The sequence below is a fragment of the Hypomesus nipponensis genome, chromosome 18 (genome assembly GCF_054491055.1).
Source record: "Hypomesus nipponensis isolate SF chromosome 18, ASM5449105v1, whole genome shotgun sequence".
NCBI lineage: Eukaryota > Metazoa > Chordata > Actinopteri > Osmeriformes > Osmeridae > Hypomesus > Hypomesus nipponensis.
In genome coordinates this window covers 3,188,625-3,214,641 of record NC_140378.1, presented here as the reverse complement: position 1 = coordinate 3,214,641, position 26,017 = coordinate 3,188,625, and the positions used below count along the sequence as shown (strand labels likewise).

The following is a 26,017-nucleotide window of genomic DNA, read 5'->3' as shown; positions in this document are numbered from 1 at the left end:
TTTCCACAGTCGGGGAGGCAGACGGAATTGATTACTGTGGACACTGCATGAAGAGGAATACTCTGACCACCTCAGAACTTACGATCCATCCGCAACAAAATCTGACTTTGACCTCTGACGACTGACTTACCTACATAGAGAGACTTGGTATCTGTCAAGACACATCAATATCCACTGGCCTTGAGGAACCCATCAAGCCAAGGTTCATTCTATTGAGAGAGAAGCACGTTCAACGACACATCTGAGATACCCGGCCTCCACTGACCAGCCCTGTCTTCAGACCACAGGGCCATTTCTTTTACCCTGACTCCTTGAAGGACAGTCCCAGGCTTCACCCCTTACACCTGACCCCCTGACCCCTGACCCCTGACCCCTGACCCAGACATGGAGGCCAGGAGGCGTGCGGGCTACCAGGTCCACAGGGAGGTGCTGAACGAGGAGATCGTGGAGGACCTGGCCGAGAAGTCTGATGTCACCGTCCCATTCTCTCAGAAAGTCCGAGAATCTATGAGGTAATGTGATAATGATGTTACTGATAATAATCAATAATGATGATAATGATTATGATTACTAATGATTAATGATCGATTTCCAGTTCCAATACTCGTTCTACCAGCACCAGTACCAGAGTCAGTAATGGTCATTAAACATCAACAAGAGATCTCTGATTATTGATTGATTGACAGGATAATTTAGATCATAGGGCTGCTAGTGCGACAATAATATGCATAGTTTTCATTCTAAATTCCAAGTTTCCGGTACTTCTGTGACCTGAGAATCAGCAGCTTCACTGCTCTGCAGAGAGTCCACAGTCTCAAGTGTCTGGTGACCAAATCCATGAAAGTGATTTGAACTAATCCACAAGTGCAACTGGATTTTTAGAAACTGTGTGTGTGTGTGTATTTATATGTGTGTATGCACGTGCATGTGTATGTATGTATGTATGTATGTATGTATGTATGTATGTTTGTATGTGTGTTTGTGTATGTATGTATGTATGTATGTATGTTTATGTGTATGTGTGTGTGTGTGTGTGTGTCTCCCCAGGTGCTCTGGCCCTAGGGTGAAGAGCTGTGTGCTGGGCCGTGTTCCTGTGCTCTCCTGGCTGCCCCGCTACTCTCTCAGAGACAACGCCATCGGGGACCTGGTCTCTGGCATCAGTGTGGGCATCATGCACCTGCCTCAGGGTGAGACGACACATCCAGACTGTGCTGGAGCTCGGGTGGTGGACAACAGCACCTTTCAAATGAAAAGTCCAATGAAAAGGCTCAAATCCAGCCCTGGTTTTCAGAGCAGGTCAGGCAGTTTTGGGTCAGGCAGTTGGTCTGACTCTGGTCTTTGGCCGGCAGGCTTTATTTGACGTTACTGTTGTAGAGTCGGACCTTTGTTCTTAGGCTGTATTGCTTAGACTTCCAGATGGAGTGTAGCCTAGCAAAAGCACACTGCGCCTTTCCGAGTCTTGCTGTAATATCTTTTTGTGCAGAGGTGCCTTTGCTGACGAGGCTTCCCAAGTATGTAAATTCCTCGGCGTATTCAAGAGCGTGCCCGTTCACTGTGATTGGTGCATCTGGGGTGGCATTGATGCACATCACTTGGGGTTTTGGGTGCATTTATGTTCTGTTATGTTTGGTGATCTAGTATGGACCAATTAGACTAGTTAGCCATTGGCCAGGTCAAACAAATATACATGGAAACGTGATAGAATCATTTGGGGGGGGGAATCCATAGAAAGACTCTGTTACAGGTTATCTGCTTCCATGATTTGCAGCATGGTCAATCTGCGCCAGTACGAATATCTACCCTGATATCTATACCTACATCTATACGTAGACCCCTATATGTAAACCCCCTCACACACACACAGAGGAGGTCTGTGTGAGTGTGTGGGGGGGGGGGGGTCTAACTGTGTGAGGAGGTCTGTGTGTGTGTGTGAGATCTGTGTGTGTGAGGAGGTCTGTGTGACCTGGACCCCAGGTGACCCGTGTCTACGTGTCTGTGTGCAGGCATGGCCTACGCTCTGCTGGCTGCAGTCCCTCCTGTGTTTGGTCTCTACTCCTCCTTCTACCCAATCCTCATCTACTTCCTCTTTGGGACCTCCAAGCACATCTCAGTGGGTGAGGAGCCAGTCATGGTCTGTCACAGGTACTCAGTAATAAGTAGTAACAAATGATTTAGACGTTAGTTTGAGGTAGTTAGCTAGGTCAATTATTAGCAAGAACGAATAAGTTATTATCAGGTAGTTTGCGGTGAGTGAGTTGTAGGTTACATTTAGTCATTTAGCAGACGCTCTTATCCAGAGCGACTTACATTAAGTACAGGGACATTCCCCGAGGCAAGTAGGGTAAAGTGCCTTGCCCAAGGACACAACATAGTTTTGGCACAGCCAGGAATCGAACCAGCAACCTTCGGATTACTGGCACAATTCCCTAACTGCTTAGCCACCTGACTCCTCTGCAGCTATAGTAGTGTAGTATTATTACGCAGAACCAACAAGCCCTTGGGGCTAAACTAACTTTCTACGATCATTGTCTCCATTACCCGCCCCCCTCCACCAGGCACCTATGCAGTGATGAGTGTGATGATCGGGGGGGTGACGGAGAGGCTGGCGCCCGACTCTGACTTCATGTTCTGGGACAACGTGACCAACGGGAGCGTGGTGGACGTGCTGGGGCGCGACGCCGAGCGGGTCAAGGTGGCTGCCGCCGTCACCTTCCTGTCGGGCCTCTTCCAGGTGAGCCAGACTGCCGTCAGCTGCAGTGGGATCCCACACATGGGTGTGTCTAGCCCTATTTTGGGCTGGAGCCCCCCCAAAAGTTTCCTTAGCCCCCCCAAATAAAAAATTAATTAAATAAAACCTTTTTTTTTTTTTTTATCTAAATGTGTTAGTTTCTTTTCCTAAAACCCACTAGAGGACACTATTTAAAAGGATATTTTCAAAAATGTATCCTGGGGGAACATGCCCCCAGACCCCCCCCTAGTTTTGCTGGGTCACAGGAAAAATTTTAGGTTTTATCTAGGGCAGGGGTAGGCAACCCTGCATTCAGGACAGCGGCTCTCTAGGACCAGGGTTGCCTACCCCTGATCCAGGGGCTTAGCCCCCCCAAAAATAGAGAGAGACTCAGCTCACAAAAGGTGGGCAGATAAGAGCTGTTCCCTGGTGCAGGTGATTATAGACAGCCCTCCAATCATGGCCCTGCAAAGACACAGCAGCACCATGTCTACGAGGAAGCCCCATGCTGTTCTTCTAGTAAAAGGAGAAACATTAGAATGACTAAACGCCTCTGGAAGTGCCTCTGATTACTGGGTGCAATCATGCTGTCATCGGCCTGTTGGTGACATCTTTGGCACCGAAAGATCTCTCGACCTTGTTGACCAAGAGTGTGCGTGAACAGCATGTCACACATTTTCGTGTGTGTGTGTGTGTAGATACTGCTGGGCCTGGTCCAGTTTGGCTTCGTGGTGACCTACCTGTCCGATCCTCTGGTGAGAGGCTACACCACCGCAGCAGCCATCCACGTCATCGTCTCCCAGCTCAAGTATACGTTTGGAATCAGTCCTGGACGCTACAGCGGACCACTGGCCCTCATCTGGGTACACACACACACACTTACACACACTTACACACACACACCATAGAGCATCTCTCACAATGCCTCTCACTGTGCGATACTCCACCTGCTGGTGGGGGAAAACGACTTTATGAAGTAAATAAGTATAGTAAGACCCATCCATTTGCTCTCTCTCTCTCTCTCTCTCTCTCTCTCTCTCTCTCTCTCTCTCTCTCTCTCTCTCTCTCTCTCGCTCTCTCTATCTCTCTCTGTGTCTCTCTCTCTGTGTCTCTCTCTTCCACCCTCCCTGTGCAGACGGTGTTGGATTTGTGCTCCCTGTTACCAGAGACCAACATAGGCACGTTGGTGGTGAGCATCGTGACCATTATAGGTCTCATTCTCGCCAAGGAGCTCAACTCCTACCTGGGCCCCAAACTACCAGTCCCAATCCCTGTGGAGCTGCTGGGGGTGAGTTTCATACACCGAGTCTGTCAAATGGAATAGACTGGAACGTAAAAAAAAAAAAAGAGAAGGCTTTCTTTTCTAACTGTGTGGGTCCTGCTCAGATCATTATAGCCACTGTGGTCTCCTGGCAAGTCAACTTGAAGGACAAATATGGAGTGGAGGTGGTGGGCCTGATCCCCTCTGGGTGAGACGCACACACACACACGTACACTCACACACGAGCTCCTGTTACCTTGTTGTCCAGGAGAATAAGACTGAGCCTGTTTGTGTGTGTCGTCCCCAGCCTCCAGCCCCCAGTGCTTCCCACCACCTCTCTGTTTGGTCAGGTGATCGGGGACGCGTTTGCTCTGGCTGTGGTGGGCTACGGCATCGCCATCTCTCTCGGGCGCATCTTTGCCCTCAAATACGGATACAAAGTGGACAGCAACCAGGTGGGCAACCAATAGCACAATGAGTGAGTGAGTCAGTTAGTCAGTCAGTCATTCAGTCATTCAGTCCGTGAGAGGGAATTTGCTGGCAGGTGAGTGAGTACGCTCCATTTCTAGTGTGGATCGGATTTCCCCTGTGTACTGAAACAAATGGTTCGCTCCTGGCATAGGAGCTGATAGCTTTGGGTCTCAGCAACACCGTCGGAGGGGTGTTCCAGTGCTTCGCCATCAGCTGCTCCATGTCTCGCACCATGGTCCAGGAGAGCACAGGAGGGAAGACACAGGTACACACGCCCGGCCCCTCACCCCTACCCCTCCCTCACCCCTGGTCCCTCACACCACAGTCCAGGAACCAGACTCAAACCCAGGTCTCTGATACCAGCAGATAAACAAACAAAACATTTTGAATTAATTCCACTGCCTGAAAAATACACCAGTTTGACATTGCGTTCCAAAACCTTTTGACAAACAATTTAGTGAGAACTAAACAGCGTACTTCAGTTAAGTACCGAATACAGTTCTAAACTGCCCCTGCTAGCCTGAAGTACTGAAACCACTACATAAATACATCATTCTGTTCTTCGGTCTCTCACACCCAATAAAAACTCAGGCAAACCGACTTTTCCAAGCTCTGCCGCAGGGGCCTTTACAGAGTTATCATCAGGAGAGAGTAGGTTTCTAACCACCTCTGCTACCCTGACACACCCACATCATCCAGCCGGCATCATTCTGCCAGTGAACTCTTTTAAGTGGCTTCATTATAAAACACTTAGCATTTATTCCAGCCCACGCCCCCCACGCCTACACGCCACCATTCAGGGACGGGAGCATTTACATCTGCCATTTCGCTTGATTAGACAGATCCCCTGACATCACTTTAACACTCACGCTTTCATCCTGTTGCTCTTTATTCCTATCTCTCTCTCTGTGTCTCTCTTTCTATCTCTCTCTGTCTCTCTCCCTCTCTCTTTGTCTGTTTCTCAGGTGGCTAGTGCTCTCTCTGCCATGGTGATTCTGGTTATCACATTGTGGATTGGGTCCCTCTTTGAAGAGCTACCCAAGGTGAAGTAGAGTATGTGCGTGTGTGTGCATGTGTGCATGTGTGCATGTGTGCGTGTGTGTGTGTGTGTGTGCGTGTGTGTGTGTATGTGTGTGCGTGGGTGCGTGTGAAAGACAGAGGAAGACCTATTGTGTGTGTATTATGGTGATCTGACTGTGTATCTGTATGATTCTCTACACAGGCAGTGCTGGCAGCCATCATCTATGTCAACCTGCAAGGAATGATGAAACAGTTCATGGACATCCCAACGCTTTGGAGAAGCAACAGAGTGGACATGGTGTGTGTGTGTGTGTGTGTGTGTGTGTGTGTGCACCTCAGTCTAGCCCTTGGTCTCTGGCTTTTCTCTATCTATCCATGTCTCATTTTAACTGTGTGTATGTGTGTTTGTGATTGGGTGTTTGTGTGGGTGTGTCCGTGTGTATTTGTGTGTTTGTTTGCGTGTGTGTGTGTGTTTGTGTCATCCTTAGATGGTGTGGGTGGCTACCTTTGTTTTGACGGTGTTGCTCAACCCTGACATTGGTTTGGCCGCCTCCATAGCCTTCTCCATACTCACGGTCATCTTCAGGACGCAACTGTAAGAAGCACACACGCACACACACATCCAGTGCCTTAACACACACACGCACACACTCAGTCACACGCGTACACACAGCCAGACACATGAACCTCAAACCCAAACACATAATCACAAGATAACTTCAACACATCCAATGTTATAACACGATCTTGTGTGTGTGGGTGTTTCAGACCAAAGTATTCGCTCCTTGGCCAGGTTCCTGAGACTGACATTTACAGGCCATTGGATGAATTTAACCAGGTGTGTACGAGGAGAGGGGCGATGTCTGAATATGCTCTCTGACCAATTCACAAAGGTGTGTGTGTAAAGGTATGTGTGTGTGTGTGTCTGTGTCCAGGTGAAGGAGGTGCCAGGTATAGTCATTTTCCGTTCATCTGCCACCCTCTACTTCGCCAACGCGGAAATGTACATGGATGCCCTGGCAGAAAAGGTGAGGTTTGCATGGAAACACACACACACATCTACGTGCACACAATTCTCATCCGCGCAGCTATCTTCATTTGACAACTTGCCTAACCACATTCTGTTGACATTGTTCTGTGCTCTGCCAGCGAGCATGATTGACATGACATGTCAGCCCCGCCCCTCCACCCACCTCATCACATTCATCGTCCTCTATTAGAACAAAGAGACGTTAGAATGCCAAAAGGTCTGCCTGAGTGCCCCTGATTACTGAGTGCAATCATGCTGTCATCGGCCTGTCACTGACATCTTTGGCACCGAAAAATCTGACTCTGTCTCGTGTTGATTAGTCAGGAATCCGCTGTCGATCAATCTTGTTCATCTGATATATGATGGTGGTTTGAGGGTATCAGTATGAGTAAAGATTTTATGTCGTAAAAGTTAGACCGTGTAAAAGTCTGAAAGGTCTACTTCAGATGTACTAACCTAACTGAATCTGGCTCTGTTTAGTATGAATCCAGAGGTACAAAATGGTGTAGCCAGGATGTATGAACCTGCAGTGTAGGAATATGGATCCATGACTGTGTGTTTGTGTCCTGCTGGTTGCAGACAGGGATAGATATCACCAGGATGCTGTCAATCAAGCAGAAGCAGGAAGCTAAGAGGCTGAGGAAAGAGAAGAAGGAGGCCAAGAAAGCCAAGAAGGCTGCCAAGAAAAATGCCCAGCACCTGGTGAAGAAGCACGACACACACACACACACACACACCAAAGTACACACACACATACATACACACACACACACACACACCCAAGTACACACACACATACATACACACAAACACACACACACATGTACACACTCACACACACGCCAACATACACACACAAACACAATAGCATACACAGTCATACACACAAATGCACAGTGCTGTTGGTTCGTTATTGACTGTGTGTCCTTCCTCCTCTTGACCAGAAGGAGGTGCCAGAGCACCCTGAGAGGGAGGACACGGAGGATGAGATGGAGCACAAAGATGTTGCTACGGTGGAGGCCGGAGAGCACCCAGACTCCTCCATCCCTGAGGCCATCATCCTGGACCTCAGTCCTGTCAACTTTCTGGATACGGTTGGCGTCAAGACACTACGCAATGTGAGAACGGACGCTGTTCTGCTTGTCTCCACACGCCCTGTTGAAACTTCTCCCCCTCCCTGCAGTAAAGTCAATAATAGCTCATTCAACAAGGCCGTCTTTGCATGGCTGCAAACTGTGGCCAAGTATAGACCCAACTTTGGAAATGAAGCTCTCGAGTTTTGTGTCTCTGTTGTTGTTGACCCTCGTTGTGATTACAGATCAGGAAGGATTACAGTGAGATCGGCATCCAGGTGGTCCTATCAGGATGTCAGAGTAAGTGTCACATGACAACCAGGAGGAAACAGAACGGAGTCCTTAGTGCTGGGGCAAGACAAAGAGAACTGTTCATCCCCAAACCTTGACTATCACCTGCTATTATACCTGTTAGATAAACAGCAGTAGCTGAATGTGCCTGCGCTGCAATGGCAGCTGTCCTTTTGTGAGGTTCTGCAGCTTTCTAGCTAGTAGGACCCGTCATGTTTTAGACATTTTGCCGTGTAATTAAGAAGATTGTGTATAATCATGATGAGTGTAGTTAGGCCACTATTTAGCCTGTGTTTTGTATACAGTCTGGAATGTTGATGTTCTCTACTTGAACTGTTTTGATGATCGCGTCTCCTCCCTAACCCCCCCCCCCACACACACACACACCCTCTCTCTCTCTCCCTCTGTCTTTCTCCCTCTCTTTATTTCCTCTGTCCCCTCCCCCCCCCCTCCCCCCCCCCCATCTCCCTGTCTCCAGCCGGGGTCGTGGGGGACCTGGAGGCCGCAGGATTCCTCAATGACAAAGTGACCAAGGCCTGCCTGTTCTCCTCCATCCACGACGCCGTGCTCCACTGCCAGAGCAGCCCGGCAAACACCGGCCCCGTCGACGAGGTGATACACACACGTTCCTGCACTTTACACACACACACACACACATCGACGCGCACTCAAAGACATATGCACACAGGTTCTTCGACTGGCTGAGTCCAAACACACACACACACCCCTGCACCCTCCAGCAACATATGGATTTTCTGGTTGTTCTGCCTGGTCTGGTTTTCTGCCTAGCGGCATACCAGGCTACTGCTCTCCTGGGAGACATTACTGAGAACAGGCTTTACATGTGATAGGTCAGTTCGTACAAAGCAGTAAATCTCTCTCTCTCTCTTTCTCTGTCTTCCTCTCTGTCTCTCTCTGTATCTCTCTTTTTCCTTCGAAGGAGATGGCAGCAACTCACTTCTGAGAGCTGACAGGAGCTGAGTTGTCATTGACAACTGTCCGAGTCCTAATTCCTGAACAAGCGCACCAACCTGGCAGTGGGCTGATTCATCCCACTTTTGAATTGAATCCCACTGCCCTGTGATTTGATTGAATCCCACTGCCCTGTGAAAGGAACCGAGCACGTCTCTTCGGAAAGGCTTTTTTTTTTTTTTTCAAAACGATAAAACCTGTTTCTGCGTTAAAGTGTATGTGTTGAATAACTGCATATTTATATTATTAAAAAGATGAGCCACTGTTCGAAAATCCTTCCTTTGGAATTTTGGTTCGTGAAGCTGTGCCAGTTGATTCGTTTACAGATGGTATATTGGAGTTGAATCGCTTGACCTGGTGCCAGATGGAATGTGTTGGTCCACTCATCCTGTGGATGTAGGTCAGACCACCACAGTGAAATGTATGTTTTTATTGGCTCTAAGTATGGAATCTGTACACAGCATGACACACAGTAGACTATGTAGACTATTGGGCATGCACACACACACACACACAGACAAACACACTATGTATGCCTATAGCTCTTAAAGGTACAGCGCCTTTAAAAGAGGGGGGGGGGTTACGAAACGTTTGTCTGAAACATTATTGGATGAACACATCTCAACCCATACGCTCCCACCCACCCCCACCCCCCGCCGTCTCACAGCACACCTTCTGACTCCACCCCCACCCCCCACCGTCTCACAGCACACCTTCTAACTCCACCCCCACCCCCCGCCGTCTCACAGCACACCTTCTGACTCCACCCCCACCCCCCACCGTCTCACAGCACACCTTCTGACTCCACCCCCACCCCCCGCCGTCTCACAGCACACCTTCTGACTCCACCCCCACCGTCTCACAGCACACCTTCTGACTCCACCCCCACCCCCCGCCGTCTCACAGCACACCTTCTGACTCCACCCCCACGCACCCTGAACTGGGCCTCCCTAAACCCGTTATCGTCACACCCCTGTCCTCTTCAGGACGTGGAAGGCCACCATGACCTGATGGAACAAAGGGGACCAATAGGACAAAGTTTACAGTAACACCTGTCAGCACACAGGTTGCACCTGTTCTGCTGCATGTCTCTGTGAGCAGGGCCACAGTCATGCCTGGCCTGGAATCTTCTCAAGAGAGAGGGACATCATTAGAAGCATGTGTGGGTGTGTGTGTGTGTGTGTACATGTGCGAGTGTGTATTTATGTGTGTGTGGGTGCCCATGTGCGTGTGTGTGTGTGTGTGTGTGTGTGCATGTGCGAGTGTGTGTATTTAAGTGTGTATGGGTGCACGTGTGTGTGTGTGTGTGTCTTAGGGAGTATAAGGCTTGGATTTGGAAAATGAGCCAGTGAAAAAGTGTATTCGAAAAACAAAACAAAAGCAACAAGGACTGAAAACACCGGATACACAAATATGACACAAAAATAACAAGCTGTAATTCCTGGCCAATATCTGAACATGAACAACTAATAACAAACGGCTGGGCTTTCCGGTGGGCCTCCTTTTAGCAAAACACAATGTCTGTGTATGTACCTATTTTCTTTATTCGTACTCCCAGAACCTCTCACTAAGTGGTTTGGTGTGCTCTTAACATGAGGACCATATGTTGATGCGTGAAATATGCCAGGAAAAGAGACACAGAAGGGGGAGAGGAGGGAGGTTGGGAAAGAGAGAGAGAGACAGAGAGAGAGAGAGAGAGAGAGAGAGAGAGAGAGAGAGAGAGAGAGAGAGAGAGAGAGAGAGAGAGAGAGAGAGAGAGAGAGAGTCAGGGACTGCTCCACACAGGGGCTTCACAGAGGGGCAGAGCGGGACAAGAAGAGGGCTGGGCTATGGCAACCTCGAGCCTCCGCCTTCCCTGCATCGATGTCTGTGAGTATTTGATGTTTCCCCGAGCGGTTCTGTGTATGCTACATTCTTTACCCAACAGTCGGTCGCGGAGCTTCAAGTAGGGAGCGAACAGCAGGCAAACGGGAGTCCCAACTTCACAGACGTTTCAGGACAGGTTGGTGAATTTTACCCTTTCATTGACAAACATTATAATCAGAAGTCTGACTGCTGATGCCCTGTCATAAAACGGAATATCAAGCAATATGGACTAGAAAAGCCTTTCACGAATCCAGAGACACTGAGACACTTATGAACACTTATGCTCATTCATTTCTAGTTTTCAGCTCATTTACACATTTAAAGACGCTAAATGGACGAACTTATGTTGACTGTAACAGTTCATGTTGTGGGGATTTGAGTTTCGATCGAATAGGTACACTGACCTGGCCTGACATTGCTTTGACTAAGCCAACAGTAATTCTACCAGGCGAGAACAATTTGTTTGTCATTTCATAAGGAAGCATATGCTCTGGCCACAACGTCACCATCAAATTGACCTGTATTCACTGGCCAGGCGCACTCAGGATCAAATTAATAGGATATGCTTTCAATTTAGATGCTATCTCCAAAGTCAATTATTTTAATGTAGACAAGTCAACCTGAAACCTGACCTGCACCGCAGTAAATAGCGCAGTCTATTTTTACTGACAGGGGGCTGTTAGCTCACCTCAACTGCTTTGTTGTTCTACATCGACAATAACCACGGTGCGATATTCTTGCGCTGCCGCGTCTGCCAGGAAAGTCAGATGTAGCGCATGTGAGGGTGCACGCGGGCGGGCGCGCGCGCGTGTGTGAGTGCGAGAGCAAGGGAACGAGAAAGAGAGAGCTGGCCGGGAGATGAGCGCTGAGCAGGGGCTTATAGTTCCGTGACGTAGATGGCTGTGTTGAAAACAATCCGAGGGAGCTAGTTTGGCTTGATTTTGAGTTGCCGCCAGGGACTCCGGCGAATGAATGAACATTTAAAACCATGAATGTTTTGACCACCTGCTTGTGCGTTGCCGGCGTCTCCTATTTATACAGTAGCGACTTCTTATCTGTGCTTCGGGGATATGTTTCAGATTGGGTTCTCGGTGCCTCTCACATGCCTGAGCCAGGATCGCCACGGCGGAGTCCGCAAGGTGTCCCCTACACCGACCTGAAGCATATTGTCAACGCCGACGGACAGCACTTGTTTTGCCGCTACTGGGAGCCGGAGGGCCCGCCAAGGTCAGTGGGCTGTCATGTTTTAGAAACCGAAACACCGATGGCATCTTGGTTCAAAAACAAGGATTAAATGTCACAAGGCTACAGGATTCGACGACAGCCTGCAGCTTTGTCAATGCATTTATGAATCCACAGCGACGCTAAAATGACAGGTTGCTAAGTGTGTCACAGTAAAACCAGTCTACCGGATAAGCAACGTTTTTTTACATATCATAGCGTCAGTTATCCTACAGCTTCTGTACTTGCTCCCTTGCCCCCACTACACACAAACAACGTCTAAAGAAGAGAACACAAGTGTTATTCTGTCACACACTCACACAGGAAACATTAGACATATGGGCCTACTTAGGAGGATATGGCTGCATGTCTCTGTGACTTGTTTTATGTCTGATGTGTTTCTCGTTAGCGGGGATGACCAGTTTTGGTCACACACCCACACTTCCCCAGAAGGTTCTAGTTTCAGTTTATTAGTTGATAATGGAATAGGTTGTTCAAGCTCCTACCCACCCATACTCATCTGTTGACTGGAGGGTTTACAATACAAGGTTAGACCTAACACTTAAGCTGAGTAGTCGTGTAATACAGTTGTGCTAAAGCATCCTGTGTGTGTGTGTTTGTGTGTGTTTGTGTGTGTGTGTGTGTGTGTGTGTGAAGCTGTAATGAGGACAGATGACGGGAAATTGCTGACATGTCTATCATGTGACAACAGTATTGAAATGGTTGTGTGTACAGAAAGCAACAAAAAAAAGCATTCAGTTGTACAATGATACCAGTGGTCCAATGAACAAGTGGGCTGACCTTGGGCTCACCTGTCAGGACAGTGGGTTTGTGAAATGGAACATTCTGGAGTTGAATCTGTGTTTCACTACTGAACATAACAACAACGACAGATGCTGTTTCTTTACATGCCCGAACTGCAATGGCCGACGCTTTTTGGCAGAGCTGCTGTTTCCGTGGCAACCATGTGCTTTCACCCCACCCCCCATCCTTCTCAGCACACCCACTGCCAGAGGGAGGTGTTGTTACCGTGGTAACTACCAGAGTAGACCAGTAGAGAATTTGTTCATTTGACAAACTGCCGGCTACCTCGTCAGACAGGTGAGGGGAGTGTCTCTTGACCTTCCAAGTACTGAGCCACAAAAACTACATTTAAAGCTTCAGCTTATGAACTCTTTGTGCTGGTAAGCTCAGGGTGACCACATCACTCAGTACTCTGTGTCAGGTGTGGGACCCCAACACAGCCGAGGCAGGATTCCAAAGCAAAGGGTACTCACACTTCATGTAACCACAAGGACTGACACAGGGAGCAACCATATTTATAGGGCGGGTGATTAAACAAATGAACAACAGCTGGGTGACTGGAACGAGACAGGAGATGCAGGGAGCCAGGAAAGCCAGACATGACCTAGTCCACAACACACCCAGGGAGACACTGAACACGAGGGCAGGGGAAAAACAAAACTTAAACGAGGGCACATGCGTGGCCGTGACAACTCAGTATAGGGAGTACATCACCATTCCAGCCTGACGTGTCAAGTTCTGATGGAGTCACAGTCTAGGTGTGCAGGCCATAGGTCATTAGAGAGTTTGAAAGGGAGGGGGCGGGGGGGCGGGGGTCTTCCACTGGTCTGTCAGGAAGTAGGTGAAAGGTGCCTGGCAGGGAGGAGAGACGTGTACAATGATTGACAGATCTTTCAATAGATAATCTGTGTTCAGAAAGAAAAGGTCAGGAGTGCTCGCAGGTCCAAAGCTGGTGAAGAGCGTGCTCTTTGGCAGGGAACACGACACTTCATCAAAGAGGAACAAGTCCAAAGCACTCTTCTGGCGAAAAGCCATTTCTTACGATGGCTATTTCATGGGGAAATTCTCCAAACATCAACAATACCTAAACAAACCAGTTCTGTTAGCAATAGAGCTGGGTTACGACCCACACGGTGCGGCACGAGCAACCTCCTTCCTGGTGTTCATGTCTGTGCTGACCCGCGTTGATGTGAGGGAGCCTGCCAGGGTTGAGGCTGTTTGAGTATGGCCGGTCCATTCCGTCAGCAAGAGACGCAGGCCCACATCCATGATTCTAGCGTTCCTGACCAAACAAGGCCTGCCCTTTCCCACTCTCTGTCTCGCCTGCTTTCTCTGCCTAAGCGCACAAACACACTCACTCAGTGAGTCCAGTCTGTACTTTAAGGCATGACCCCTACAGTTCTGAGAAGCTCAGTCTAATCTGATTATCGTGCCTGTGCGATCACCTCTTTTTGGGCTGGCCTGACTACACACACACACACACGTATTGTATGTCCACTTCTCACCAATTCACATCTATGAAGGGGAGATTACTGGTGCCAAACTTGCTCCAGAAGCCCCTGTACGCCCCTCCTCCAGAGGATTAGAACGTTGGCTGGTTCTGCTGGCGGCAGATTAGACTCTCTCTCTAACTGGCCTGGGTGTAAGGTTTGCGAGACAAATACTTCTCAAATTCCCAAGCAAGAGAGGAAGGGGGGTGTTTGGGAGAGACACAGAAAAGGAAGCGTGCGTGAAAGTAAATGAATGACCACCCACAAATCATTCCCAGGATACTTCATCTATTTTATGCTACGTGGATGAAGCCCTTGTGGATGAAGCCCACGTGGATGAAGCCCACGTGGATGAAGCCCACGTGGATGAAGCCCTTGTGGATGAAGCCCTTGTGGATGAAGCCCTTGTGGATGAAGCCCATGTGGATGAAGCCCTTGTGGATGAAGCCCACGTGGATAAAGCCCTTGTGGATGAAGCCCTTGTGGATGAAGCCCATGTGGATGAAGCCCTTGTGGATGAAGCCCTTGTGGATGAAGCCCATGTGGATGAAGCCCATGTGGATGAAGCCCTTGTGGATGAAGCCCATGTGGATGAAGCCTGGTTATAGAGCTGAGCTCGGACTGTTCCTGAGGCCTGGCTGCATAGAGCATAGAGCTGCTACTGTAGTGTGTGTGTGTGGGAGTGTGGACTTCCTAGGCACACAAAGAATCTCTTTCAGCTACTCTTTCACTCCACAACCAACAAGTGCAGCTGTAGCTCAAGGCACTGAGACCAGAGAGGGGGAGAGAGAGAGAGACAAAAACTAGAACAGGGGGAATGTTAATAGAGCTCTCGCTCTCTCCCCCACCGGGAGAACACATATAGGCTAATTGCTATTGATCGGGAGCGTCACACTGGGTTGCAAGACTCTTTTTAAGAGGCAAAGAGCTGCAGGAGGAAGATGCTGTCCCTCCTGCGACCACTCTATTGAGAACCTAGAGGAGCCATACAGTCGCGTAAGCGTCGGGAGTCAGGTGGCTGAGCGGTTAGGGAATCTGGCTAGTAATCTGAAAGTTGCCGGATTGATTCCCCGCCGTGCCAAATGACGTTGTGTCCTTGGGCAAGGCACTTCACCCTACTTGCCCCCGGGGGAATGTCCCTGTACTTACTGTAAGTCGCTCTGGATAAGAGCGTCTGCTAAATGACTACATGTAAATGTGTCGGAGCAGGGAAACATCTAGAACAAACAGTCCAGTCGGCCCCGAGGACCAGGGATGAAGACCACAGCACTAGAGGTTTCCTTCAACAGCCCACCCCTGATTGGACATGGTGGCGTCGGTGATTCAGATTCTAACCACATGGCAGAGGCTAAACTCATTTAGGGGGCACGTCTGCTCAATGACTAAATGTAAATGTAGTGTGGCTGACCTGGCCTTCAGTGATTGTGACCACACCGCGGACAACACCTGCTTACAGTAGGTGCTACGGGAAGGTTGAGAAGGATGTGGAGTATTTTCCCGGCCTCTTTCACATTCTGTCTGTTTACCCTCTCCTCTCAGTGTTGTGGACACGCGGGGATGTGTGCTGTTGACAACAGCAGGGGTGTGGCAGGAAAGGCAGAGAGATGGATAGATTTGAATCATGCATGTGGAATGTCTGGGCCAACGTCAATTGAGTATTTTGGTCTCGCCCCAGAGCCAAGAGATTACTCTCTTGGTTTGCTTGAATCAAAACTGTTGGCTCAAACTTGTAAACTCTCCCACAGGAACTATGTAAACAACACAAGCTGTTGTTTGTGTTTGTGACGTCATGATTTGTGTGTGTGTGTGTGTGTGTCTGACAGTTGAATTGTATGCAGGCCTGTTTGGGGTTACAAACCACCTGTGGCTACAGGGGATGTTGAAACGTCTTTTCTTTCCTCCTCCCCTTTCTTCTCTCTCCAGGGCTCTGGTCTTTGTGGCGCATGGCGCAGGAGAGCATTGTGGGCCGTATGACGAGATTGCTCAAACCCTGAAGGACCAATCCCTGATGGTGTTCGCTCATGACCATGGTTAGTCACACTGCACTGCTGACCTCTCACCTGCTGCTGCAGGTCTCCCCCACACTATTCTATCACCTGCTGCTGTAAGGTTGAAGAGGACTGTCATTAACCACACTACTGTCCTCTCACCTGATATGTCTTCCATCCTCACTTGTCACCTCTTACCTGACTCGACTGACTTAAAAGCACACATATACACCTCCAGAAAGCATCGTCGATCTCGCTGTCAGCGAACAGAAAGCTTTTTAATGGTGGTAGTGATTTGAAATGAAACATCTCATTATCTCAGACTCAGTTCTACTCCCCCAGGACCAGATGTGGACTGACTGGAAATTAGAGCAGGTTTGTACGTGTGCATGTGGGTTTATAGTTGTGAATCAGAGCTGGCCCCTTTTGGACTTGGTCTAGTTTGTGCAAAGGGGACCGGTGCCTCTCCTCCTCCCTCTATCCAGCACAGGGCCTGTCCTCCTCTCCTCCTCCATCTATCCAGCACAGGGCCTGTCCTCCTCTCCTCCTCCATCTATCCAGCACAGGGCCTGTCCTCCTCTCCTCCTCCCTCTATCCAGCACAGGGCCTGTCCTCCTCTCCTCCTCCCTCTATCCAGCACCGGGCCTGTCCTCCTCTCCTCCTCCCTCTATCCAGCACAGGGCCTGTCCTCCTCTCCTCCTCCCTCTATCCAGCACAGGGCCTGTCCTCCTCTCCTCCTCCCTCTATCCAGCACAGGGCCTGTCCTCCTCTCCTCCTCCCTCTATCCAGCACAGGGCCTGTCCTCCTCTCCTCCTCCCTCTATCCAGCACAGGGCCTGTCCTCCTCTCCTCCTCCCTCTATCCAGCACAGGGCCTGTCCTCCTCTCCTCCTCCCTCTATCCAGCACAGGGCCTGTCCTCCTCTCCTCCTCCCTCTATCCAGCACAGGGCCTGTCCTCCTCTCCTCCTCCCTCTATCCAGCACAGGGCCTGTCCTCCTCTCCTCCTCCCTCTATCCAGCACAGGGCCTGTCCTCCTCTCCTCCTCCCTCTATCCAGCACAGGGCCTGTCCTCCTCTCCTCCTCCCTCTATCCAGCACAGGGCCTGTCCTCCTCTCCTCCTCCCTCTATCCATACTTGATGGTAAACCAGCAGCCCTCAGGCCTGGCACAGCAGGGCCAATCTCACCTCCCTCTCACCCTTTGACCCTCCGACCCTCTCGACCAACAGGATTGTGTCCACACAGCTGGCGTGTCATGCATGAGGAGTTGTCTTGTTTTACGGCTGCTCCATCCCCCCACCCCTTACACACACACACACACAGGCTCCTGTTTCTCTTCTGTACTCTTGTCTCAGTCGATCAGTGATATCCACTTCAGTGTAGCTCCACCTGCTCAAGACGGTGCATGTCCTTTTGTTGGGATGTCGAATTGCCAGGAGAGGATTGGAAGGAAGGAAGCTCATTTTCTTCCTCTGAAAAACACGTTCAACGTACTTGTACGCACGCACGCACACTGACTGACTGATAGGCTTCCATCACCCCATTCAGTAAGAACAATTACCATGAGGAGGGGGAGAGACGGAGGGGGTGGGGGTTGTGATGGGAGAGCGAGGGAAGGAGAGACCTCGAGAATGAGAACGGGGACGAAACGAGAGAATGCTTTGTCTGACGGCCGAAAGAAATGGGCAAAACCGTCTTGTCTCCCTGTCCTTTTTTTCTCAAAAGTTGGGGAGTGCCTCGAGACATCTTTGGACGTTTTTTTGGAACGAGAGAAGGGTTTCGGTGAAAAGGAGGATACGAAGAGACGAGGAGGGGTGGTTGTTGACAGGGGCCGAGTGGGAGAGCAGAGAGAGGAAAGTGGGAGCGAGGGAGATGAGTGCGAGCGTACATGTTTTGAATGTTTAAAATGTAGCTGGTGGTGTGGTGCCATGGCAACGCGCCCCTCTCGTAGCTCTGAGCACGCTGCTGCATTTGAGGGGAAGAGGGGAGGGCAGCATGGGACACACACACACACACACACAGGGATGGAGAAGATCCATCTGCACAGACGAACAGATGAGAGATGGCAATTTGATCTGTCACTCAGCAGTATCTCTTTTCCCCCTCTCTCTCTCTCTCTCTCTCTCTCTCTCTCTCTCTCTCTCTCTCTCTCTCTCTCTCTCTCTCTCTCTCTCTGTCTGTCTGTCTTTCTGTCTCTGTCTCTGTCTCTCTCTCTCTCTCCACCTCACTCACTCTCCATCTTAATAATTTTTCTTCCCATTTTTCTCCATCCTTGATCCACCCCCCACCCCTCCCTCCGTCAGTCGGTCATGGCCAGAGCGAGGGTGACAGGATGAACATCAAGGACTTCCAGGTGTTCGTCAGAGACTCCCTGCAGCACGTCGACGTGATGAAGGCTCGCCACCCCGACCTGCCCGTCTTCATCTTGGGACACTCCATGGTGAGCCGCACACGTAGCACACGTAGCGCACGCGCAGACAACGCAGGCAAACACACACCAAACGCACACGTGCTCAAACGAGAACGCCCCCCCAAAATAACTTTCCGAGACGTTCTGAGATTTATTTCAGCAGCAGTTCAGATCACCAACAGATTTGCCGGAGGACTGACTCGCGGCTAGCCTGTGGGATAGGGGCTGGGTTGTGTTATAGGACAAATCCTCTAATTGGGTACACAAATACCAACACATCAGCAGCTTCCTCTGGAGCTGTCGGGGTACACAGATGGTGTGACACGTCGGGGGGTGTGTGTGCGTGCGTGTACAAGAAATACAAACAATCTACCCCGCCCCCCCCCTTCCCCGGAGGTATTCAGCTCTGTCAACTCACATCAGAGCAGACCGAGGCTTCAGACTCAAGGACCTTCGCTGACCTCACATCCTGTCTCCCCTGCTGCTCCTTCCTGTTACTGTTCGACTCCCTCCACAATTCGACACCACACCTCAGCACAGCCCCGGTCCCAGCAACCAAATGGCGACAGACCATAATGCACACGCAACGCACAATACCTTCTCATCCCAAGGGGGAGTAATGACCCATCTGGGGACTGGGAGAATGGGGGGCCTTCCGGAAGCATCCACAGTAGGCCAGCAAACAGAAAGTTCTCTAGAGACCCTTTAATCAGTGGAACATCTAGATAGCGTGTCATACATGAAAGGAGAAGGTGGAGGGTGTCAGGGTCACATGGTACTAAAAGCAGGAAGTAAACAAAGGGTGATGTGAGGTAGATATGACGGGTGAGGTAGATAAGAAGGGTGACGGTTATTCTGGGACAGGTGTGTGCAACCCTGGACGCCCGCTCTCGGCTGGAACAGGAAGTGGAAAAGGGAAGTGGTTGAGCTGTGACTGAAAAGGGGAAATGTTGACAGTCTAAGAACATGAGATACTTTCTTTTGTAAAGGCGCCCATGCTCACAGAATGTCTAGACAGAAGTAGCGTCGAGGTGTATTTGAAGCACTTTTTGTCAAGTTTTCTGTCTGCTCCACCCGTCTCCCTCCCTCCCTCCCTACCTCCCTCCCTACATGTCTCTCCTGATTCTGTACCAGATCTTGGTGGCTGGAACTTTATGTAATGTCAGTATGTAGCTTCTTGCATAACCCTAATCAGAGTCCTCATGGTATCAAGGGAGCCTGAACAATACCCATATTCTTCTCCCAAGTTCAATGTGTGTGTGTGTGTGTCTTTTTGAGACTGTTCTGATCAGTCTCAAAATGAATCCCTCTGTTCCTCTCTCAGCCTGCTTGTTGAGTTATCTGAAGGAAGCACACGCACACACACACAAGTTTGTTCTCATCTCTTTTTGTCAGACGTTTTGTGCCCTGGAGACCCAGTGGAAACTCCATACTCCTAGTCTGCAAACTCCCTCCCTCCCAACTCTCTTCTCCGAAGTCTCTACTCCTCCTAACTCTCTACTCCTCCTAACATTCTACTACTCCAGACTATCTACTCCTCCTAACTCTCTTCTACTCCAGACTATCTACTCCTCGTAACATTCTACTACTCCAGACTATCTACTCCTCTTAACTATCCACTCCTCCAAACTCTCTACTCCTCCTCTCTACTGCTCCAGACTCTCTACTCCTCCAGACTTTCCAGACTCTCCACTTTTCTAGTGAGTGATAGGATCACGGTGCCCTCTCTCATCCGTGCTTCCTCTGCCATCGAATCCGGAGGCAGTTTCCCCGTGTGTGTGTGCGTGCGTGTGTGATTCTGGTGGGAAATGTTCTGCAGAGCTTTCCCTTCAGAGATGCTTGTTTGACGGTGGGCCCCAGCTCATGAATATGCATACCCTTCATGAAACAGACTAACAAAGTTGAAGCAAATGAGCTTCCAGAACGCCTTCCCAAATACCCTGGTCCTTGGCATGCTAGTGCCCCCTAATGAGTTTAGCCTCTGCCATGTGATTAGAATCTGAATCACCGACGCCACCATGTCCAATCAGGGGTGGCTGTTGAAGGAAACCTCTAGTGCTGTGGTCTTCATCCCTGGTCCTCGGGGCCGACTGGACTGTTTGTTCTAGATGTTTCCCTGCTCCGACACATTTACATGTAGTCATTTAGCAGACGCTCTTATCCAGAGCGACTTACAGTAAGTACAGGGACATTCCCCCGAGGCAAGTAGGGTGAAGTGCCTTGCCCAAGGACACAACGTCATTGGAACGGCTGGGAATTGATCCGACAACCGTCTGATTACTAGCCCAATTCCCTAACCGCTCAGCCACCTGACTCCACCCTGATTCAAATGAATGGGTCCTTTTCTGGCTTCTGCAGAGCCTCATAACGGCCATTCACTCGAACTCATTTGTTAATGCATCTGTGTGACTATGTTTCAATCTGCTGTGAATGAATGAATAAATGCTTGGGGGGTTTTCTTCAGGGCGGAGCCATCTCCATTCTGACGGCGTGCGAGAGGCCCAGCGACTTTGCGGGCGTGGTTCTGATCGCCCCCATGGTCCAGATGAACCCGGACTCGGCCACGCCCTTCAAAGTGTTCCTGGCCAAAGTTCTGAACCACATGCTACCCAGCCTGTCGCTGGGCTCCATTGAATCAAAGTGGGTCTCACGGGACAAGAAACAGGTGAGTGAGTGTGTGCGTATGTATGTCCTGCATGTTTATCTTTGCATTGCTCAGTCAATGGTTAGCCCTCGTTATATCTGTGGTCACACACCAACATACCCAAAACAAAGCCACTCCCACGTCTCACATCTCCCTGATTGGCTGGTGTGCTGTGGGCAGACTCGTGTCTGGTTCAGGCAGGAGGACTCAGTAATCGGCAGTGATTACTCGATACTTTATTACACATGACACGATACGTGTTTTGGCATTATGGTTCTGATCGCAGCGGCTCCCTGCCGCACCCAACGGAGACACCGTCTCCCGAGACACCGCGTCGACATCCGAGCAGGGAGCAGCGAACGCATTCCCCCGATGAAGGGAACACAGAACCAAGGGTGGAGGCCGGGGAGGCGGAGGCAGCAGATTAAAGAGAGCATCCTGTGTCGCACTAAGCGATGCAGAGCGCAGCGATATCCTGTTTAAATAGCCCGCCCTGTTGAGGTGTGCACCGACTGTGGGATATGACTAGTGACGCGCTAAGGTCTCGGAGTCTCCTGCATGAGCCGGCTCCGCCCGATGACCCTTCTGAAAGTTCTTTGGAATTGATCTAGTTTGTGAGAACGAGCCGTGAGCGGGTAATGAGTCACCACAGTGTACACTTAGCGCTCTGTTTATGCCTTTACACAACAGTCAACCCCAAGGCTAATTCCATGTCTCTTTTCTCTGCTTTGAGTCCTCTTCCTGTCTAAGCCCCTCATCTTTCTGTCTAAGCACCTCCTCTTCCTGTCTATGCCCGTCCTCTTCCAGTCGATGCACCCCCTCTTCCAATCCAATCCCTTTCTCTTCCTATAGAAGCCCCTCCTATTCCACCATAAGCCCCTCCTCTTCCTGTCTAATCCCCTCCTCTTCCGGTCGGCGGCAGGTGGAGGCGTATGATGCTGACGAGCTGAACTTCCATGGCGGGATGCGCGTGTCGTTCGGGATGCAGCTGATGGGTGCAGCCGCTCGCATCGAGCGACACATCCCCGACATCACCTGGCCCTTCCTGCTTCTCCATGGCAACGCTGACAAGCTGTGTGACATCCGAGGGTCCCAGATGATGTACGAGAAGGCCCAGAGCTCTGACAAGGAACTCAAGGTCGGCGTGACACACAGAGACAACCCACACGCACACACAGAGAGACAGAGAGAGAGAGACAGAGAGAGAGAGACAGAGAGAGAGAGACAGAGAGAGAGAGACAGAGAGAGAGAGACAGAGGGTGTGTTAGGGAGAATAAGGCTTGGATTTGGAAAGTGAGCCAGTGAGAAAGTGTATTTGAAGAACAAAAGCAAAAAAGACTGAAAACACCGGATACACAAATATGACACAAAAATAACAAGCTGTAATTCCTGGCCAATATCTGAACATGAACAACTAATAACAAACGGCTGGGCTTTCCGGTGGGCCTCCTTTTAGCAAAACACAATGTCTCTCCGTCACCTATTTTCTTAATTCGTACTCCCAGAACCTCTCACTAAGTGGTTTGGTGTGCTCTTAACATGAGGACCATATGTTGATGGTGAAATATGCCAGGAAGAGAGTCACAGAAGGGGGAGAGGAGGGAGGTTGGAAAAGAGAGAGAAAGAGACACAGACAGAGATAGACAGAGACAGACAGAGACAGACAGAGACAGAGAGAGACAGAGAGAGACACAGAGAAGTTAAATGTTCTCTCGGAGTTGCTGTGGGCAAAGAGAGAGAGATCAGTAGTACAAACTGTACATCTACTGTAATGGTCAGTGTGTTTGTGTGTGTGTCTTCTCCTACACAGGTGTATAAGGGAGGGTACCACGCCCTCCACCATGATCTCCCTGAAGTGGCCACCTCCGTGCTGAAGGAGACGACTTCCTGGATCCTCCGACACATCCCTGCCCCCCCGCCTCAGGGCTCCTAGACCCCAGCCTCCCCCCCCCCCCTCCCCCTCTCTCTCTGTGTGCTGTCTGAGCCAATCCTTGGTCTTGTAGCCACCCTCCTCCAGCTGTACAGTTTAACATCAGGGAGGATTGGGAAGAGGGTATACTCAATGTCTACGATCGATTAGGGAAAATGCTGAGTCTGTCTCTCACCCCTGCCCCTGATGCACACAGTCACAGAAGTGGGGCATGAAGGGTTCAGAGGGATGTCAAGAGGGTTACTTATAGGTGACCCCTGACCTCGAGGGCCCTGCCCTGCCTGGCTCTCCTCGACTCTGCAGCTGTAAATGAGCGTGTGTGTTAGAGAGTGAGAGTGAACCCTCCCTCCGTTCCAGCTTAAAGGCCGTTCAACTCAAATCAGACCTTATTCCTACAAAGGTTGTCACAATGAATATGTCTTACACGTAACCACAATCACACCAAGGGACCTCATGTCTCTCGTGTGTAACCATGGTGGTCATCACCAATGACAACAGAATGGGTAACCCCCCACCCCCCCCCCACATGGGCTGCTGTTCATTCCCCTTTGTGCGTTGCCGTGGAGACGCCTATCCTTTGTTCTGCCTCCGTATCTCAGATCCTCTGTTCTCGGGTTCTGGAACGTCTCACCTACGCCCCAAGACTGCTGCCCCTGGTGTCTGTCTGGTAGAACTGCAGCTTCACACACACCCGCCAACAGAAGCTGCTGGTTTCCATGGCAGCAAGTCAAGAAGAGCCTGCAATGGCAGCAATTAAACAAGCAGGTTTCCAGATAGCACACCACAGGGCTCCCTGTGTGTTTGATGAAGGGACACACAATCACTCTGCTCCAGACACGACCACGTAACCATGGCATTCTTGAAGGATCGATGCGTTGTCATGAAATATCAATGTGATATTTGTCTGTCTGCTACAGAGGAAGTTCTCTACAGATAGAGTGTAACTATTGGGGGGGGGGTTGTGAAATTGACCTTTGAGTCAAACAAGGCCATCCTTGGGGGGGTGTCATTCAATAGGCCAGGGGTTTGTGAATAGACCATTGTTTGTAACTTGACTCATGACTGTTTCTAAGACAAGGAGAGTGTTCTAGTGGGGCTAGAAAACATGGCTGTATCTCTAGAATTACTAGACATCTCTCTAAACATAGCTTCGACTGCTCCTAGCTTCGACATTTAAAGAATGTTCACATCTTTGGTAAAACTGCTAGAACTGTCAGCATTTTCACATAGTTGAGAAGGATTGGAATTGTAACTGTGGGTTTGTAACTGAAACCACAAGTCAGTCCCATCACCCACCTTGATATCAGATGTCAGAGTCTGCCTGATCGATCCATCTTTTAATCACATTTTTATATATATATATATATATATATATATATATATATGTGTATGTGTGTGTGTGTAATATAGCAGAAGCATGAGGTGGAGCATGATTGGAATTATTATTCTATAAATAACTTTTTATTGATCTTGACTACAGCATTTTCTAGAGATATTCTCTTTTTAAGCACAAATGAAGGCTTGAGCATGAAAAGGCCTTTTTATACTTTAGCTAAGTTAGTTAACAATACCTTTTACCATCATCAGGACTAATACCTGCTTTCTGAAAATGTACAGTACAGTGAACACCTGATTTTCTGTTTCCGTTGAGAGTTTTTTATGTCAATAAGCAAGTGAAGTGTGATCTGTGTTTTACCTTTACAAACTTGTTTCAGCTGAAACTAAAGGTTGTCATTTTCTCATGCTAAAGTGGATTGTGTGTGTGTGTGCGCTTGCGACTGAGAGAATTACACACCCAGGACATCTTTAGGCTCTCTATGAAATGAACCGGTATGAATCTTGTATTAATTGGCCCTGGTATGTGTTTTTGTCCTGCTGTGTGCCTTATTCCAGTGACTCTGGTTAGACCAGGTTTATCTGGACATACGTCACCAGAATGAGGATGAGGTGCTGTGGATGCAGTCTAATTGGCCCTGTATGATCATTTGCTTCCTGCCTCCCGTCCTCCTTGATAAAGACAAGGCATCGTTTTTGCCAGATGTGATGTAAAGATGCTTTGAGTGTTTAAGCCGGACCTGGGTGGTTAATGAGCCACTACAATTAGACATAACCCCAACCATGATCAGAAAGAGTTTGATTCAAGTACCTCAAGTTTTTCATTTGTAAATTGCAGAGATTATAACAGAACGAAGTTGGAAACACTGTTTGATAAACTTGTTTGTTTTATGAATGTTTTAACAAACCTAATATGTTTATATAAGATGTATATATATTATGCTTACTTGTGACCACTGACAAACATACTGCTACATAGCAAAAATGTGTTCAAGAGCACAATTCTACTGTTACTTAAATAAACAATGACTGTTAAACTTAAGCCTTGCTGTCGCCACTCAATTTCTGATGTCACCACAGAATCCTGCTGTTGATGAGCCCACGATTTTGATATCATACTACTGCACAGGCAGGGTACAATTTACATTTTACAGTTACGTTACCACTTTTTTGGACACTAGATGGCGATGTAACTACACCTTTCACACTAACACAGTTCCAATGACATCACAGTTAATTGGAATTTGTAATGTGGATTTATTTTCATGTCCCTCTGTTTCTTATACTAGTGCACGGTGCCTGTGATGCAGTCAGTGAGTAAGACGTCAGTGAGACACACAGCTTTCTAGAATTATAGACATAAAGTGCAGTGCCTGTGATGCAGCTGGTGATGACAGTTCTTTTCAGTGGCTTTGGTACCTACATTTCTCCCATCGCAACATAAATTCCCAGCAGTACTTGTCAACCTCCATATCTTTTAGTCACT

General features: G+C 49.2%; 2 protein-coding genes across 3 annotated transcripts; both read left to right on the top strand.

Annotated features, from left to right (window-relative positions):
* Positions 1-384: 384 nt before the first annotated feature.
* Positions 385-9,100, top strand: LOC146250877 (solute carrier family 26 member 6-like). Its single transcript, XM_084680547.1, has 19 exons — positions 385-512; positions 1,048-1,187; positions 2,004-2,114; positions 2,556-2,731; positions 3,427-3,591; positions 3,864-4,016; positions 4,115-4,197; positions 4,297-4,444; positions 4,612-4,725; positions 5,426-5,503; positions 5,683-5,778; positions 5,969-6,075; positions 6,249-6,318; positions 6,416-6,508; positions 7,090-7,212; positions 7,455-7,628; positions 7,829-7,883; positions 8,353-8,486; positions 8,815-9,100. The coding sequence occupies exons 1-19, from the start codon at positions 385-387 to the stop codon at positions 8,836-8,838; spliced, it is 2,172 nt and encodes a 723-aa protein (XP_084536673.1). The 3' UTR covers positions 8,839-9,100.
* A 1,524-nt stretch (positions 9,101-10,624) lies between these two features.
* Positions 10,625-25,573, top strand: mgll (monoglyceride lipase). 2 transcript variants are annotated; one of them, XM_084680564.1, is made up of 7 exons: positions 10,625-10,848; positions 11,792-11,939; positions 16,151-16,257; positions 18,516-18,652; positions 21,087-21,287; positions 22,189-22,404; positions 23,077-25,573. In XM_084680564.1, the coding sequence occupies exons 2-7, from the start codon at positions 11,815-11,817 to the stop codon at positions 23,197-23,199; spliced, it is 909 nt and encodes a 302-aa protein (XP_084536690.1). In that variant the 5' UTR covers positions 10,625-10,848; positions 11,792-11,814; the 3' UTR covers positions 23,200-25,573. The 2 variants fall into 2 exon arrangements, with proteins under 2 accessions (XP_084536690.1, XP_084536689.1); XM_084680563.1 differs by lacking the exon at positions 10,625-10,848 and having other exon boundaries at positions 11,533-11,939.
* Positions 25,574-26,017: the final 444 nt, after the last annotated feature.

What these genes read in the sequence shown, in the direction of transcription:
- LOC146250877 (XM_084680547.1), top strand. Translation starts at nt 385, where the DNA reads ATGGAGGCCAGGAGGCGTGCGGGCTACCAGGTCCACAGGGAGGTGCTG. An exon ending in GTGGGCCTGATCCCCTCTGG is followed by an intron (nt 4,198 to 4,296) that starts GTGAGACGCACA and finishes TGTCGTCCCCAG; the next exon opens with CCTCCAGCCCCCAGTGCTTC. An exon ending in TGGATGCCCTGGCAGAAAAG is followed by an intron (nt 6,509 to 7,089) that starts GTGAGGTTTGCA and finishes TGCTGGTTGCAG; the next exon opens with ACAGGGATAGATATCACCAG.
- mgll (XM_084680563.1), top strand. Translation starts at nt 11,701, where the DNA reads ATGAATGTTTTGACCACCTGCTTGTGCGTTGCCGGCGTCTCCTATTTA. An exon ending in GGTGTTCGCTCATGACCATG is followed by an intron (nt 16,258 to 18,515) that starts GTTAGTCACACT and finishes TCCCTCCGTCAG; the next exon opens with TCGGTCATGGCCAGAGCGAG. An exon ending in GCTCTGACAAGGAACTCAAG is followed by an intron (nt 22,405 to 23,076) that starts GTCGGCGTGACA and finishes TCTCCTACACAG; the next exon opens with GTGTATAAGGGAGGGTACCA.